This window comes from Ranitomeya imitator, chromosome 9, assembly GCF_032444005.1.
Source record: "Ranitomeya imitator isolate aRanImi1 chromosome 9, aRanImi1.pri, whole genome shotgun sequence".
Lineage (NCBI taxonomy): Eukaryota > Metazoa > Chordata > Amphibia > Anura > Dendrobatidae > Ranitomeya > Ranitomeya imitator.
This window is the reverse complement of record NC_091290.1, coordinates 10,960,058-10,978,699: the sequence shown is the minus strand read 5'-3', so window position 1 is coordinate 10,978,699 and position 18,642 is coordinate 10,960,058. Positions and strand designations below refer to the sequence as shown.

Here is an 18,642-nt window from a genome sequence, read left to right as displayed (position 1 = left end):
CAATGAACTTCTGCACTGAAAGTAAAGGGGCCAGATAATATTGAACGCCCCACTTTTCAGTTTTTGAATTTCCACAAAAATGTAAAATAACCAATAAATTTCGTTCAACTTCACAATTGTGTTCTACTTATTGTTGAGTCTTCACTAAAAATTTACATTTGGTATCTTTATGTTTGAAGCATGGTATGTGGGAAAAGGTTGAAAAGTTCCAGGGAGGTGAATACTTTCAAAAGGCAGTCTGTCTATCTTTCTATCTATCTATCTATCTATCTAATCTTATGGGCCAATAAAGCCAACAGTTTTTGCATGGAATTTGCTATTGACTGCTGTTCATTTTCTAGCTTTTTTATGTATCATAAGATGGTTGCAATCTGTGGGTTACCAACTATAACTGCATTTTTGTCATCCATGAATCCAACCCTCCTTCCATGAATCCATCCATTCTTCCATGAATCCATCCCTCCCTCCCTCCCTCCACAGATCCATCCATCCTTTCACAAATCCATAAATTCTTTCACGAATGAATCCATCCTTCCACAAATCCATCCCTCCTTCCATGGATCCATCCATCTTCCACAAAGCCAGCCATTCATCCTTCAAGCCAGCCATCCATCCATTCATACTTCAATGAGTCCATCCATCCTTCAATTTATCCATGCAGAATAGGTAGAAATACAGATGTTGGTGACAATACAATTAGTAGTGTGTGTGCAAATTAGGGGACATGTATGTAATTAATAAAAGATTATTTTGGGGGGAAAAACTGGCATGGGCTCCAGCACAATTTTTTAAACCAGAGAGGGAAAGCCAGCGACTGGGGCCGATGTTTCTAGCCTGGAAATGGGTTAATACCCATGGATCTTCCCAGGCTATGAATATCAGCCCACAGTTGTATATTTAATCCTTTACTGGCTATTAAAAATGGGTGACCCCCCAAAACAATGACGTGGGGTCCCACTATAATTAAAAACCAGAAAAGGCAATACAGACACAGCTGTGGGCTGATATTCATAGCCTAGGAAGGGACCATGGATATTGCACCCCATGGCTACAAACATCAGCACTCAGCCGCCCCAGAAACGGCGCATCTGTAAGATGCACCAATTCCAGCACATAGCCTCTCTCTTCCCACTGCCCTGTAGTGGTGGCAAGTGGGGTAATGGGACGTTAATGTCACATTTGCATTGTAAGGTGACCTCAAGCCTGTTTAGTAATGGAGAGGTGTCAATAAGACATCTATCCATTACTAATCCTATAGTTGGTAATGGGTGAAAAAAAGACAGACAGAAAAAAGTCTTTTAATGAAATTAATCACTAAACACAGTTTGCCATCTTTATTACCCCTTAGTGACGGAGCCAATTTTTTTTTTTAAATCGGACCAGTGTCACTTTATGTGTTAATAACTCTGGAACGCTTCAATAAATCCCAGTGATTTTGAGATTGTTTTTTCATGACACATTATACTTTATGATAATGGTAAATTTAGGTCAATATGTTTTATGCTTATTTATAAAAAAAATATCAGAAATTTTAGAAAGATGTAAAAAAAAATTGCAAACTTTGAATGATTATCTCTTTAATCCAGATAGTCATACCACAGCAAAACATTAATAAATAACATTTATCTCAGGTCTGCTTTATATCAGCACCATTTCTAAAATGCTCTTTCATTTTGCTAGCCATTTAGGAGGTTTAAAAATGTTGCAGTAGTTTTTCATTTTTTTCAATGAAATTTACAAAATTTATTTTTTTAGGGACCTATCCATGTTTGAAGTGTCTTTAGGGGTCCTATATATTGGGAAACCCCCAAACGTGATACCAGTTAAACAGCACCCCCTGACATACTGAAAACTGCAGTCTGTCCGTCGATGGGTCCCATGCAGTAATCCATATCTGGAGGATATACAGTTTGCAACCAGGCCGGTGCTAAGATGCTACCGCCCCAGCTGCTGGGGAATGAGGAGACGCTGCCGCACAGTATCAGTGACTTCTGGTGACGTCACTAATGCTGCCCTCCCTGCCGGCCTGACCCGCGCTGAACGGTGTAGCGTGGGAAAATGTCTGTTCACTTTCCCATGCTGCTCTGCCGGAGATCGGCACAAATAAGGGAGACCAATTTGTTTGTCGGGTTGATAACAGATTTTTATTTTTTATGCTTTGCTATTTTTACACACCAAAAATATTATTTTACAAAAATGAATTTGTTTTTGCATCATAGTATTCTGAGAACTGTATCTTTTTTTTATTATTTTGCCGAATTATGAATTATTTTTTTGCGGGACGGTTTGGCGTTTTCATTTATACTATTTTTTTTTTTTTTTTTTACATATGACTTTTTCATCAGTTTTCATTCACTTTTCTGTGAGTCACTGATTAAGAAGCTACATTCTTGGCAAGTGTTTTATTTTTTTTATTTTTACGATGTTCAACAAATGGAATAAATAACATGCCAGTTTTATAGAGTGGGTTGTTCCGGATGTGGCAAAGCCAATTATGTGCACATTTCTTGTTTAGTTTTTAATACAAATGCTGCGTTTTCAGTGGCAAAATGGCTTTCCGTGATTTGTGTGCGCTTTTTTTTTACATGTTTTATTTTACTTTTTTGTTGTTTCTTTTTCACTTTTATACTTGGTCTCACTGTGGGACATGTATAATTGTTACTCTGATTGCTGCTCTCATACATTGCAGTACTTGTGTCCTGCAGTGCCTGAGTCTGTCAATGTCGCACTGACACAGCCTGTGAGTTCCAGCTTATAACATGAATATGCCTAACCCTGGGGGTTTTCAGACTTATTTCCTTCTGTGGAAAAAAAACAACTTGCATTTTACAGTAGCAGAGAATGAGATTTCTAAACTCTCAATCACACGTTGCATTTTTTCTTCCGTTTTTTATTTGAAGTTTGTCAATTCTTTCAGTTTTGCAGCGTTTTTCACCCATTCAACTGAATGAAAGAAAAAACAAAATGCTGCAAAAACGCGAGTATTGTACGTAGCGGTTTTCCTTCTACCACTCTGGTTTTAGGGGTAGAATAAAATGCTGAAAAAATGCATCATGTGAACATCCCCTTATCCTGGTTGTGTTCAAGCTGGAAATGAAGTAGAACGTCCATAATAACAGGGAGACATAATTCATTCTATGGTTTTCCACTTTCAGAATTACTAGGCAGCATCTATTTGTACAGAGCCGTCCATGAAGATTATATCACAAGATTCAATGATGACATCACTGATTGTCAGCTATTATGACATCACTGATTGTCAGCTATTATGACATCACTGATTGTCAGCTATTATGACATCACGGAACACAGGCTCTATTTATAGAACTCGCACAGTGTCACGGGTGTCATTTTTTGACTCTATAGCTGGTGAACTGTGTGAACTTGCACTTACTTGCTATTGTTTGACTCTATAGCTGGTGAACTGTGAGCACTTGCACTTACTTGCTATTGTTTGACTCTATAGCTGGTGAACTGTGAGCACTTGCATTTACTTGCTATTGTTTGACTCTATAGCTGGTGAACTGTGAGCACTTGCATTTACTTGCTATTGTTTGACTCTATAGCTGGTGGACTGTGCGCACTTGCACTTACTCGCTATGGCTGACTATCTTCTAGATAAACACCAGGTAGACGCACTATGGGGGATTGTTCTCAACAATTTCCCTGACTTTGAGCTTCTACCACCCGATGGCGTCCTCAGCTTCACTCACCGGCTGGTGATGGGGCTAGTAAGGGACTGCCTGAACAAATACCACCGAGGTCAACTCACCTCAGAATATCTGAGCGATTTAATTCAGAACATCAGGACATTACTACAGCAGGTAAGTGGCGGACGCTCCGCACAAATCTTCTCCATAATAATAGATAATAATGGCGGGATAGAAGTTTCTTCTTTTCCTCCAATATAAAACACCACTAATCCCCAGATATGGCGTCATTGTATCTGCAGACAGAGGAGCAAATGTCACATAAAATGGCCGCCTTTATTGTGACCTCCCTCACCTCAGGATTTTCATTTTTCTTTCTTTTCTTTTTTATAGGCTGAAACAAGATTTCAAAATGGCGATTTTTCTTCTATTAAGGAAATCGTCCAAAAAGTCCTGTCTGTACTGGAAGGTCCGGCCCGCTCATCGGAACGCCTGGTAAGGAGCCGTCTTCTTCTCTGTCACACGTCCTTGTTTTCTGATCTTCTCCAGATCAACAGTCAGATATAGTACAGGGGACAAATATATATACCAGACCATAATGGGGCCATCCTGATATATATGTGCCCCCGTACTGCTGCTGCTTTGTAATGTATAAAAGAAAATAAACCATTATACTCATTAGGGGCTTAGATAGAAATCATGGGGATGCATATAAGAAGTATAATGCACCCCCATAGTCCTCCTTATAATATAATGCACCCCCATAGCCCTCTATATAATATACTGCACAGTTCACAGTCATCCATTTAAAATAATACACTCCCCATAGTCCTTCATATAGTATAATACACTCCCCATAGTATAATACACTCCTCATTGCCCTTCATATAGTATTGTACACTCCTCATAGTCCTTCATATAGTATTATACACTCCTCATAGCACTTCATATAGTATTATACACTCCTCATAATCCTTCATATATTAAAATACACTCCTCATAATCCTTCATATATTAAAATACACTCCTCATAGTGCTCCATATAGTATAATACAGTGCTCAGTCCTCCATATAGTATAATACACTCCTCATAGTCCTTCATATAGTATTATACACTCCTCATAGCACTTCATATAATATTATACACTCATCATAATCCTTCATATATTAAAATACACTCCTCATAGTCCTCCATATATTACAATACACTCCTCATAGTGCTCCATATAGCATAATACACTCCTCAGTCCTCCATATAGTATAATATACTCCTCATAGTGCTCCATATAGTATAATGCACACCATCATCATCCATGTCATACAAATCACTTCCTATAGTATAATGCACCCCATAGTTCTCTATAATATAATGTATTCTTCATAGTACTCAATACAGTATAATGCAGCCACCCCACAGAGTATAATGTAACACCCCCATAGAATATAATGCAGCCCCCTCATATAGTATAATGCAGCCCACTCAGATTATGATGCAATCCCCCCGCATAGAAGATAAATAAAATACAGCCCCCCCATAGAATATAATGTAGCCCCGAATAGAATGTAATACAGCCTACTTCCCCATAGAATATACCTTAGCCCATCATAGAGTATGATGCAATCCTCCCTCATAAAATCTAATACAGCCCCCCATAAAATATAATGTAGCCCCCTATAGAATATAATAGAGCCCACGTCCCCATAGTATTTAATGTAGCCCCCATAGAATATAATACAGACCACCTCCCGATAGTATATAACATAGCCCCCCATAGTATATAACAGCCTCCCCCATAGAATATAATGCACCCCATAGTATATAACACAGCTTCCCCCATAGAATTTAATGCATAATGTACCCCCATATTATATAACACAGCCACAGAGGATATAAAACAGCCTCCCCCATAGAATATAATAAACCCCCCATAGTATATAACACAGCCTCTCCCATACAGTATAACACCCCCCCCCGCAGTATATAGCACAACCCGCGTAGTATATAGCCGACTCCGCGTAGTATATAGCCGACCCCGCGTAGTATATAGCCGACCCCACGTAGTATATAGCCGACCCCGCGTAGTATATAGCCCATCCCGCGTAGTATATAGCCCATCCCGCGTAGTATATAGCCCATCCTGGGTAGTATATAGCCCATCCCGCGTAGTATATAGCCCACCCCACATAGTATATAGCACAGCCCGCGTAGTATATAGCACAGCCCACACAGTATATAGCCCAGCCAGCGGCGTAGTATATAGCTCACCTCGCATAGTATTTAGCCCACTCCGCGTAGTATATAGCCCCCCCGTGTAGTATATATCCCACCCCGCGTAGTATATGGCTCACCCCGCGTAGTATATGGCTCACCCCGTGTAGTATATAGCCCACCCCGCGTAGTATATAGCCCAGCCCGCGTAGTATATAGCCCACCCCACACAGTATATAGCACAGCCCGTGTAGCATATAGCACAGCCCGAGTAGTATATAGCAGAGCCCGCACAGCATAAAGCACAGCCCGCGTAGTATAAAGCACAGCCCACGTAGTATATAGCACAGCCCGTGTAGTATATAGCACAGCCCGCGTAGTATATAGCACAGCCTGCGTAGTATATAGCACAGCCCGCGTAGTATATAGAGCAGCACGCGTAGTATATAGCACAGCTCGCATAGTATATAGCACAGCCCGCATGTCCCCCATCCCCCCCCAGAATGGTCCCTAAAGGTACCGTCACACTAAGCGACGCTGCAGCGATACCGACAACGATCCGGATCGCTGCAGCGTCGCTGTTTGGTCGCTGGAGAGCTGTCACACAGACAGCTCTCCAACGACCAACGATCCCGAGGTCCCCGGTAACCAGGGTAAACATCGGGTAACTAAGCGCAGGGCCGCGCTTAGTAACCCGATGTTTACCCTGGTTACCAGCGTAAAAAAACAAACAGTACATACTTACATTCAGCTGTCTGTCCCTTGCCGTCTGGTTCCTGCACTGACTGCTGGCCGTAAAGTGAAAGTGAAAGCACAGCACAGCGGTGAGTCACACAGCGGTGACTCACCGCTGTGGCTGTGCTCTGCTTTCACTTTACGGCCAGCAGTCATTGCAGGAACCAGACGGCAAGGGACAGACAGCTGAATGTAAGTATGTACTGTTTGTTTTTTTACGCTGGTAACCAGGGTAAACATCGGGTTACTAAGCGCGGCCCTGCGCTTAGTTACCCGATGTTTACCCTGGTTACCAGCGAAGACATCGCTGAATCGGTGTCACACACGCCGATTCAGCGATGTCTACGGGGAGTCCAGCGACGAAATAAAGTTCTGGACTTTCTTCCCCGACCAGCGATCTCCCAGCAGGGGCCTGATCGCTGCTGCCTGTCACACTGGACGATATCGCTAGCGAGGACGCTGCAACGTCACGGATCGCTAGCGATATCGTCTAGTGTGACAGTACCTTAACACCGGCCCTGTTGCTTTCTACTGTATCTGCATCATAGACGCCGGCATAGTTGAATGCGGCGGTGGGAGTCGGGTGCCCCTGACCTGCCGGGCCCCTGACCTGCCGGGCCCGGTAGCAGCAGCGACCGTGGTAGTTACGCCCCTGCAGGATATAAGGAGCGCAGGTAACACGGCTCTGGGGTCTCGGTGCAGAGAAGTTTACACTGAACATTTGATTTTTCAATCTTAATTTCTCTTAATCCACCTAAATGAGAGAACACATGGCGCATTATCTGTATAGTTGTAAATGCAGGTTTCGTGCTCCCCGATTCATGGATTTGGTGATTTAGTGAAATCTTCCACATATTAAATCTATATATTCTAACTATTAGGAAACAGCAGAAGGCGACACCGAAGATGGGCAAAACCTACACCCGGAAATGATCCCTGACCCGAATACGAGTCAGCGGGATCTGAGCAGCGATCTGACCACAGGTAAGCCAATCACCCGACCTTCTAGAAGGGATCTCCAGATATTCTACAGGGGACAATGGCGGATTTACAGGGACCTGCCCGCACATGGTACATGGGAAGTGCTGCTCGGACTGCACGGCCCATTACCCTCTAATGACAGGAGAATCTAACGTAGAAGCCAAACACCAACCTGGATGGAAGTGCACTGGGGGCGGGGCAGAAACCGTCGTAGTGCAGTGACCCCGCCCTCCTGCACTTCCAGGCTAATCTGCATATTGAGGTCTCTCTTCCCATCACTCACATGTACAGTGAGGGCGATGTGCTCCTCATATTTACACCCCCCATATAATTAGTGATATCCCCATTTACAGACGGCCGTTATTTCTCCTGTAGATTGCTCTATTGTGTATGTAGGATTGATGTCATCTAATACATTTTATTTCTTCATCGTTTTATCACTGTTTTAGATCCAACTGTGCTGGCGATTCCTGACAGTGGAATCCATGAGATCCCGGAGATCCAAGAACCTGCCGCTGTGAGTATCCTAGAGGGGATGTCTGTATATCACCAGATCATGGGGTGTGAATGACGCACCCAGTATTAGCCCCATATAACCAGGGGACATCTCTATTCTAAATGTAGATGATCCCAGCGTGTTAGATAATAGCACTTATACTACACGGAATCTGGCACCAGGTTACTGCAACCCATCTGACAGCAGCATGATGTAGGGGCAGGGACCCTGATTCCAGCGATGTCACCTACTTTACTGGGTGGAATAGTTGTGATAAAATCACACTTTTCTGCAGAAGATCTAGCAGAGCTCTGAATGCTGAGCCCTGTATAAGCCTGCCCACACCATTGACTGGCAGCTTTCTGTGTACAGTACACTGTGAATAAGCAGAAATCCGCTAATCTGTGGTGGGGCAGGGTCACACAGAGCAATAGGACGACGCGGCACAAGAATAGACCTATAGTGATAATCTCTTGCTGATTAAACACTAATTGTAATAAAACGACACACATCCTGGTAAGTAACACATCGCTAGAATCAGGATTTCAGCCCTTACATCATGCTGCTCTTAGATTACATATAAAAAAAACCTGCTGACAGAATTCCCTTTAAGTTTTCATAAGTGATCTACCATATTATTCAGCACTGTGCAATGATTCCGGTGTATGGACTCTCCCCTTAATGACCTATGAAGTGCTATGTCCATGACCTCCCCCATCTTATCCGGCATATGACAGCTGATCCAGTTATAACAGCCGCGAGTGGAATCGCGATCCACTGGCAGCTTTTAATACGTTAAATGCCGCTGTCAAACGCCGAAAGTGGCATGTAACATGGCTGCGCAGGAAGTGCGTCTTAGCTCTTGGCAGGAGACCCCTGGGGTTGTCATTGTCACACTGCTGTGAGCGCCCCCCGGTGGTCGGTGCACATAGCAGATGAGCATGTTTGCTGCACATAGCAGAGCTGAACCCCCGCTATGTGTAACACCAGTGATCGGAGGATCGCAGCTTCTAGTCTCCCATGGAAACTATTGAAGCAAGTAAAAAGTATCAAATATATTTTTAGTATATATATATATAATAAAAATATAAGTCCAAATTATCCCCCTTTTGCCCCATTCAAAATAAAACAAACAAAAAAAATAGACATATTTGATATTGCCGCTTTCGGAAACGCCTGATATATCTAAATGTAAGAAGAATTAATATGATCAGTAAATGGCGTAACAAGCACAAAATCATAACGCCAGAATTACACTTTTGGTTGCTGCAACACTGCAATAAAATGCAATAACGGGCGATCAAAACATCGTATCTACCCCAAAATGGTATCAAACGTCAGATCAGCACGCAAAAAAATAATCCCTCACCCAGATAAGGACAAATGGAGACGCTACGAGTCTCAGAAAATGGCGCCATTTTTTTCTTTTATTTTGAAAAGCTTTGGATTTTTTTCACCACTTAAATAAAAAAGAACCGAGACATGTTTGGTGTCTGTGAACTTGTAATGACTTGGAGAATCATCATCGCCGGTCAGTTTTAGCATTTAGCGAACGTGGTAAAAAAAAAAAAAGAAAAACAATTGAGGAATTCCACTTTGTTGCAATTTCGCCACACTTAGAATGTTTATCTGGCTTTTCAGTGAAGGATATAGTAAAAGCAATGGTGTAATTCCAACATAAAACTCGTCCCACAAATAAACAAGCCCTCACTAGGCCATAATGACCGAAAACTAAAGTTATGGCTCTGGGAAGAAGGGGAGGAAAAAACGGAAATCGCCCCTGTTCCTTCAGGGGTTAAATGACCTCGGTGTCTGCGGAGCGCTCTGCTTGTGCAGTCAATCACTGTGAATCCGCTGGGACATAATATTGGAGGAAGACGTTTTGTATCTGGAGCTTTTTTCTTGCAGTTTTCTTATCTGAATATCATTTCTTATTTTTTATAGGGAGCGATTGAATCGTTGATCCCAGCGAGAATGCCGCATATAAGCGACTTTAAAACATCGAAACTGATCGGCGCTGGAGGTTTTGGGTGAGATTTCTGTTGGTATAATCCACATTGCTCAGGGTTCCCTATGACAACACTTCTGGCTCTGTGCTCTGCCGCTCAGCGTTATCATAGGGAAATGATCGGAGTCCACATCACCGTCCACATCCAATTCTCACTATTTCTATACAGTGCAGCGTACGGACCTAGAACAGGTCGCACTGTAAGGACCTGTGCACACATCGCAGACTTCTCACAGTTTTTGTGTTTTTTTCTGCTCAGATTTGTTACAAAACCTGAGGGATCTCATGATGCAGAAAAGTGACTGAGATCCCTGAAGTCTCGTGCACACGGTGATTATCTTTCCATTTAACTCTGCAGCAGGTCAATTCTTTCAGCGTTTTTTCTGCAGATTCCACACATACAGTAATATTTGACGCATCGTTTTTCCTGCTTAGAAATGCAGATGTGGTGGAAACATTTCTGCTGCAAATACTTAATGTGGGCACAAACCCTTAAGGAACGAGATTGATATAACATATTACAGTCACTTGTCCTAGACCCCATCGGTTCTTATGCTGCCGCCTCCACCAGAGCTTCCTCCTCAGCAGACTTTGGTTCTTGGGTCCATTATGGAGCTGATAAGAGTAATCGGCTGCACACGGTCACGGGAGGATTGACACGATATTGACGTCAATGACATCTGCACCCTCCACCATGACCCCGTGAGTCCAATCACTGCCTCAGCACCAGAAGGGGGCGCTAGAGCAACCAAAGCCTGGCCCGGAGGATGGAGGCCTGCAGGGATGGACAGGTGGGAGCCTCGGACAGGTGGGTAGAATGGGCTCCATTATTATTTAACTACTTCCATCCCCTCCATTTATTATGCCTTAGGCCGGGGTCATACTTGCGAGTGCAGTGCTATATTATTAATTTCTAGAATTGTATCTCCAGTGACTGACGGACTCCAAGAAATTAGTACAGAAGATCATATAATGACTTCTCTAGATGGGCTGTTAATAAGGATTGATTATTTACCATGGATTGTGCTTTTCTCCAGCTCCGTCTACCTAGCGCGCCATAAAGACTTACATCAGACCTTTGCAATGAAGAAATTGACCAAGGGAGCGGGTGATGGCGCTTATCTGGAAAGGGACATCTTAACATTCTCTGATTGTTCCTTTGTGGCCTCCATGCTCTGCTCCTTTCCATCTACATCTCACCTCTGTATGGTCATGGAGTATGCGGAAGGTAGGACACGTGTATTCTATTATAGTCCGTCCACGTCTGCTGACATCTTATCATATCATTAGGACTTGGTTCCATCACCACAGAGCATTTACTATAGGTTATACAGTTAGGTCCATATATATTTGGACAGAGACAACATTTTTCTAATTTTGGTTATAGACATTACCACAATGAAATTTAATCAAAACAATTCAGATGCAGTTGAAGTTCAGACTTTCAGCTTTCATTTGAGGGTATCCACATTAAATTTGGATGAAGGGTTTAGGAGTTTCAGCTCCTTAACATGTGCCACCCTGTTTTTAAAGGGACCAAAAGTAATTGGACAATTGACTCCAAGGCTATTTCATGGACAGGTGTAGGCAATCCCTTCGCTATGTCATTCTCAATTAAGCAGATAAAAGGCCTGGAGTTGATTTGAGGTGCGGTGCTGCATTTGGAAGGTTTTGCTGTGAAGTAAACATGCGGTAAAGGAGCTCTCTATGCAGGTGAAACAAGCCATCCTTAAGCTGGGAAAACACAAAAAACTCATCCGAGAAATTGCTACAATATTAGGAGTGGCAAAATCTACAGTTTGGTCCATCCTGAGAAAGAAAGAAAGCACTGGTGAACTCATCAATGCAAAAAGACCTGGGCGCCCACAGAAGACAACAGTGGTGGATGATCGCAGAATGATCTCCATGGTGAAGAGAAACCCCTTCACAACAGCCAACCAAGTGACCAACACTCTCCAGGAGGTCGGCGTATCAATATCCAAATCTACCATAAAGAGAAGACTGCATGAAAGTAACTACAGAGGGTTCACTGCACGGTGCAGCCACTCATAAGCATCAAGAATAAGAAGGCTAGACTGGACTTTACTAAAAAACATCTAAAAAAACCAGCACAGTTCTGGATGAACATTCGTTGGACAGAAGAAACCAAGATCAACCTCTACCAGAATGATGGAAAGACTAAAGTATGGTAAAGGCGAGGTCCAGGTCATGATCCAAAGCATACCACATCATCTGTAAAACACGGCGGAGGCAGTGTGATGGCGCGGGCATGCATAAACCCGGCGGAGGCAGTGTGATGGCGCGGGCATGCATGGCTGCCAGTGGCACTGAGTCACTAGTGTTTATTGATGATGTGACACAGGACAAAAGCAGCCGAATGAATTCTGAGGTCTTCAGAGCCGCCATACTGTGTGCTCAGATCCAGCCAAATGCAGCCAAACTGATCGGTCGTCGTTTCATACAACAGATGGACAATGACCCAAAACATAAAGCCAAAGCAACCCAGGAGTTTATTAAAGCAAAGAAGTGGAATATCCTTAAATGGCCAAGTCAGTCACCTGATCTCAACCCAATTGAGCAGCATTTCACTTGTTAAAGAATAAACTTCAGACAGAAAGGCCACAAACAACCAGCAACTGAAAACCACTGCAGTGAAGGCCTGGCAGAGCATCAAAAAGGAGGAAACACAGCGTCTGGTGATGTCCATGAGTTCAACACTTCAGGCAGTCATTGCCAACAAAGGGTTTTCAACCAAGTACTAAAAATGAACATTTTATTTAAAATTATTGAATCTGTCCAATTACTTTTGGTCTCTTTAAAAACAGGGTGGCACATGTTAAGGAGCTGAAACTCCTAAACCCTTCATCCAAATTTAATGTGGATACCCTCAAATGAAAGCCGAAAGTCTGAACTTCAACTGCATCTGAAGTGTTTTGTTTAAAATTCATTGTGGTAATGTCTGTAACCAAAATTAGAAAAATGTTGTCTCTGTCCAAAAATATATGGACCTAACTGTATATGACCTCCATGCCCGGAAATTAATTGTTCTGTGAGCAGGGGTACTATGGGGCCCATGAGTTCTAGGGGCCCAGCATCACTTGGCATTGGGCCACATCACTCCTCCTGTCATCACAATTTCAGCATGGCCGCATCCTCAGAATGTGAACACAGCTGAACAGAATGGGGCATCAGGAGGCTGAAAGCCCCCGGTCCAGCATTCAGCCCGTGGTCGTGAGACTGTGGTCTGAGACTCCGTACACCGCAGGGGCCAAGTAGTCACAGCACTCACACCGGACTGACCAGAGCAGCACGCCTTGGCCATGGGGCCGGGGAATAGTGCTTTATCTATTGTCAGCATCTGTAGGGGCCATAATACTATGAAATGGCCAAAAATGTATATTGCTGGTGAGAACACTAAAGGGCTTCGATGGATGGATGGATAGATAGATAGATGCATAGATGGATAGATAAATGGATAGATGGATGGATAGATAGATAGATAGATAGATGCATGGATGGATGGATAAATTGATGGATAGATAGATAAATAGATAGGTAGATAGATAGACGATAGATAGATAGATAGATAGATGCATCGATGGATGGATGGATAAATAGATGCATGGATGGATGGATAGATAGATAGATAGATAGATGCATGGATGGATGGATGAATAGATGCATGGATGGATAGATGCATAGATGGATGGATGAATAGATGCATGGATGGATGGATAGATGGATAAATAGATGCATGGATGGATAGATAGTTAGTATCTTCAGCTGTGGACAAGATGTGATATCACTTTGTTCTTAGTTACATGGACCACATTTCACCACTGCTTTAGTCTAATATTATGTGCACTATTAATTATATCTGTATATATTCTCTCCTGCCAAATATCTCGTCTCACTTCCCATTGTACATCATGGTGATCTGCTTTATTAACCCCTCACCCGTCATATTTCTTTTTTTCTACAGGTGGAGACTGTCAGACCCTATTAAACACCCGGGGTCCTTTATCTGTCCCCTTGGCCCGCTTGTACTTTGCAGAAGCGGTTGTTGCTGTAGAATACTTGCACAGCTATGGTGTGGTCCACAGAGACCTGAAGCCAAGGAAGTAAGTGCCCCCTCTAGTTTGATATATTGAAGTTATCATTTATTTCCATATAGTCTGCAAGGCTAAAACCATCTTTTCTTCCACAGCCTCCTGATAACATCTACTGGACACATTAAAGTTACTGATTTTGGTCTTTCAAAACTTGGTGTCATGATACCAAAAAACAACATCTACAATCAATCAGCAGAGGAGATCAGCAGAGAGTTCCGGGACCATGAGGTCGGCATCACTTACAGAAACGCAGCTTGTTCTTTACTAATCTCATCACACTCTTTCTTCTCTGCATTCTTCTTTTCTAGAGATCTTTTCCGCTGATATTTTATCTTCTGTCATTGTGTTTTTATGGTGAGAACTTGTCATTATAATGGAATGATAAATCTCATCTCTTTCTTCTGTTGGTTTCCAGGTCTGCGGTACCCTACGTTATGTAGCCCCAGAGGTCATCCTGCGGAAAGGCTATGGAAGACCTGTTGACTGGTGGTCAATGGGGATCATACTACATCAATTCCTTGTGGGATCTGTACCATTTGATGGGAAAACCCGGACCGAGATTAAAGAAAATATTGTCGGTGGTAAGTGGAATAATCCAATCATTGCTTTGGGTGGTTACATTTGTTCACCTATTTCTTTAGCTTTATATTACAGTCCAATAAAGATGTTTCATTTTCTGTAATTTTCTATATAACAGGACACCTACGTTGGGATTGTGAACCCATTCCTCCCTTTGATGCTCAGTGCCTCATCACTGACCTGCTGATAAAAAATCCTGAACAAAGACTTGGGACAGGTAACAATCTGCTTATTACACATAGGACATATCGCTCATGTCTATGAGAATCAGCACTTCTCTATCAGCTCATCCATTTCTAATTCTTCATAATATGACTTTTAGTACATTTCTTTCATGTTTGCTCAGAAATGTCATAAGTTCAGATTAAGTTAAACAGTTCAGATATGGAAGAGTCTCTGACAATATCCGCAACACTTTTGTTTTGTATTTTCCAGCAGGAACATTTGAGATCAAGAGTCATCCATTCCTGACTGGCTTAGACTTTGACAACCTTGTAAGTCAGAAGCCGGATTATGTTCCTCAGGTTGCATCAAACGTGGACACAAGCTTCTCTATCAGTAAGCAGAAGACGTCATCTAGATTAAGCAGCTGCTTGTCTCGTCTACCATAGTTTGAGACAATCGGTTCCCATTAATATTACGGATAAATGGTGGCTGTTATATTGACAACCTCTAATAATACGTCATTACCTATGTCTTGTAGATCACTATAATATAAACAAACATCTGGAATCAGAGGATGAGGAGGACAATGAGAGCTTTAAGTACAAAAATTTTACGTCTTCTTCTGAATGGCTTTCTAAAGTAAGTATGAGAACAACAAATACAACAATAGTAAAAAAAATACATCTAAAAGTAAGAAAAATAGTATTTCATATCTTCTTGTTGTCCACATTTAGCTTTGTACCACCGCTACCAGGATCAATAATGAGGATCCCAAGTCACCTGCAGAATTTACACAAACATCCTGCACAAACATCTTAGAAATGTGAGTAGACTACACGGTCATTATTTGCAGCTCCAGGCTGATATATGTGTACAACTCCAAATATAGGACATAAATAGCATAATATCAATTACAGCATCCATCGCCCCATGATTAGCAGTCACTAGGCTTCAGAAACTGCTGAAGGTAACATCCTATAACTGCAGCCAGTCATGCACGTTTAGTGCTGCCCACACTGTAGGAGATGTAGTAATACATGCCAGCCATTCTTTGTAGTAGTTTTTTGTACAGCTCTATAAAAGGTAGATTTAAGCAGGAAACCTTCGCCACTATAACTCTCATATGTCCTAATAGGCCTTATAGTTGGTGTTAAACTACTGAGGTAACCCCTTTTATACTGCATTTACTTGTGATTTACATGTTTTTCTTCTTCCAAACAGGCAGAAAGAATCTGTTCCTGCATCTATTAGAGATGATGATATTACCAGTTTGCCATGCTCGCCCCCATTGTCAGGTATGTACATGTCTATAGCACTACAAAGGAGAATGTTGACTTCATCTCAAATATTTCCACATGATTTTTCTGTCATTGGTCTCCTATGCTGTCCATGTTTCATGGATCCCAATTATGTTGCCCATACGACTATACATTTCGCTAATTTTGTACAGTTTTCCCAGAATACCAGATCATTCATCTGGAGCAGATGTTATCTGTCAGTGATGGGATTGTCGCATGTATGATGGCTGACAATGATCGCTGACTTCTGTATGATAACATTCCTCTGCTGTCCGTGCACAATAGTATCGTGTAATAAGGCGTCCCTTTACTTACGCAATTCACAATAAGTAGTGATCTTCTAACCCCAGATCTCCCAGGAGGACGAGAAGCACTCTTAACAATTATCTCAAAAACTAGAACCAATTCAGCAAAAGTAATGGTGATCCCTGGACCTTCAAGAAAGAAACACATGGCATTACCCTATTTGTTATTTTTCCCCTCCTGAAGGGGTTAAATGGTGGGAAAATATCTTTTTCTCTGTTTTTGCCATTGTACGTACTCACAAGTGCTCTGCAGGTAGTTGGCTAGCAAACCTGGCCAGTCAGGGGACCGTAGCAGGGGACGGACAGGTTTCCTTCCCTGTGAACAGTCTGTGATCGGTGTATGTATTCGTAAATAAAGAGGGAGAGGGGGATAAAAGAGGGGAGCGCCGGAGATCCGTGCCCGACCTTCAGCATTTTCCTAGCAGAAGTGCTGCCCCACCCTTCATTTTGTCACGGCCTTAGGTTAGTCATTCAGGGATCTGAATGAACAGAAAGTTGGGATTAATGGGATTGAGCCTATTGGCCAAGCTAAAACCCGAAATCCATAAGAAAAACCTTGACACCTGAAATTGTATTTATGTAGCAGATCCTAAAAGAGTATTCTGTTACTAAGAGTTTGTTTTTACTTTCTGATCAGAAAATGAAGCTCACGAGGAAATAGAGCAACAAAACTCTGACAATGAAGAAATGGGGGAAAGGAGAGAAGGTAAGTGCGAGAATCAGCTGTATGTTGTGTGATGTCAGTGAGAATAACTCATGTGGAGCAGATGACATCGGTCAGTGGTGGGATATGTATGATGGCGGAAAATGACCCCTGACCTCTGTAAAAGATTTCTCTGCCGTTGGCCGCAGTGACCGCACAGTAGAATCATGTAATAAGTCGTCACTTTACTGACATTATTGATACAAAGCAGATTCTATAAGAGCAGATGTTAGTAGAGATGGGCGGACGCGTGGATGTTCGGGTCCTTGGGATTCAGACAAACTTTATAAAAAATAGTTTGGTTTAGTACCAGAATAATACCCCAAATGGGATTCTGAACGTGCATGGTTCGAAACCCATTTACGTGAATGGGAGGCCCAAAGATCCCGCGGTTCCCATGCCATCCTCTGTGTGACAGTATGGGAAACAGCGGCTCTGACTGGCGGCAATCATACTGAAGTCACCACCAGTCAGAGCCCAGGGCATTGCTGACCGCTGTGGGTTCCCACGCTGTCACACTGGACAACATGCGAGTGTGCGTCTGTTACTGGCGGTGAGAAGATTACAGTCGGTCAGGTGTCAGCTGATAACTACTACTGTCATCAGCGTTGCCTGATCTCGCTGATAGCAGCAATAGCAGGCATTGCTGATGATAGTACTCACCAGCCGGTGCCTGTACCAGCCAGAACACAATGACAGTAGTGTGTGAATCCAGCTGCTGAGACGAGCGCTGACATTAGTAACCTTATCCGGGATCATTGTGGTACATGAGAACGATTTACGGTGGATCCCTTTGGATTTTTTTTAAGGTTAAAAATGAATAAAAGAGGGTTGGCGAGTGCTTTTTACAAGTAAGGGACTTTTCATCTTATAGATGCACCTTTTTTGGGGCAGCTGCGGGATGCTTTTTTTTAGGCTGGGGAGAACCAAATACCCATGGACTTTCCCCAGCCTGAGAATACTAGCCCTCCGCTGTCTGTTTTACATTGGCTGGCTATCAAAAATAGGGGCGACACCTCGCTGTTTAAAAAAAAAAAAAAAAAATTATTTAAAAAAAATCTTTATAAATAAGATTTCTCTGCCGTTTGGCCACAGTGACTGCATAATAGTGACATGTAATAAGTCGTCCCTTTACTTTACGTTATAGATACAAAGCAGATACTATAAGAATACATTGTTACTGATGTTTGGTTTTTTTACATTCTGATCAGATATTCCAGTTCACGAGGACAGAATACCTTCGATACCTTTGAGTAGAGCGCAACAAAATTCAGAAGGTGAAGGAAAGAAGGAAAAGAAACAACGTAAGTGTGAGAATCGGCTCAATGTGGTGTGATGTCAATCAATGAGAAAAACCCATGTGTAGAAGATATTATCTGTCAGTGATGGGATATGTATGAT

The 18,642-nt window shown here is 42.5% G+C and overlaps 1 protein-coding gene across 1 annotated transcript; it reads left to right on the top strand.

Annotated features, from left to right (window-relative positions):
• Positions 1–3,599: 3,599 nt before the first annotated feature.
• Positions 3,600–18,408, top strand: LOC138649524 (microtubule-associated serine/threonine-protein kinase 4-like). Its single transcript, XM_069739998.1, has 16 exons — positions 3,600–3,824; positions 4,044–4,145; positions 7,476–7,578; positions 8,025–8,092; positions 10,016–10,101; positions 11,117–11,307; positions 14,062–14,200; positions 14,287–14,443; positions 14,607–14,772; positions 14,889–14,987; positions 15,206–15,328; positions 15,474–15,574; positions 15,670–15,758; positions 16,157–16,230; positions 17,176–17,244; positions 18,389–18,408. The coding sequence occupies exons 1-16, from the start codon at positions 3,600–3,602 to the stop codon at positions 18,406–18,408; spliced, it is 1,812 nt and encodes a 603-aa protein (XP_069596099.1).
• The last annotated feature ends 234 nt before the right edge of the window (positions 18,409–18,642 follow it).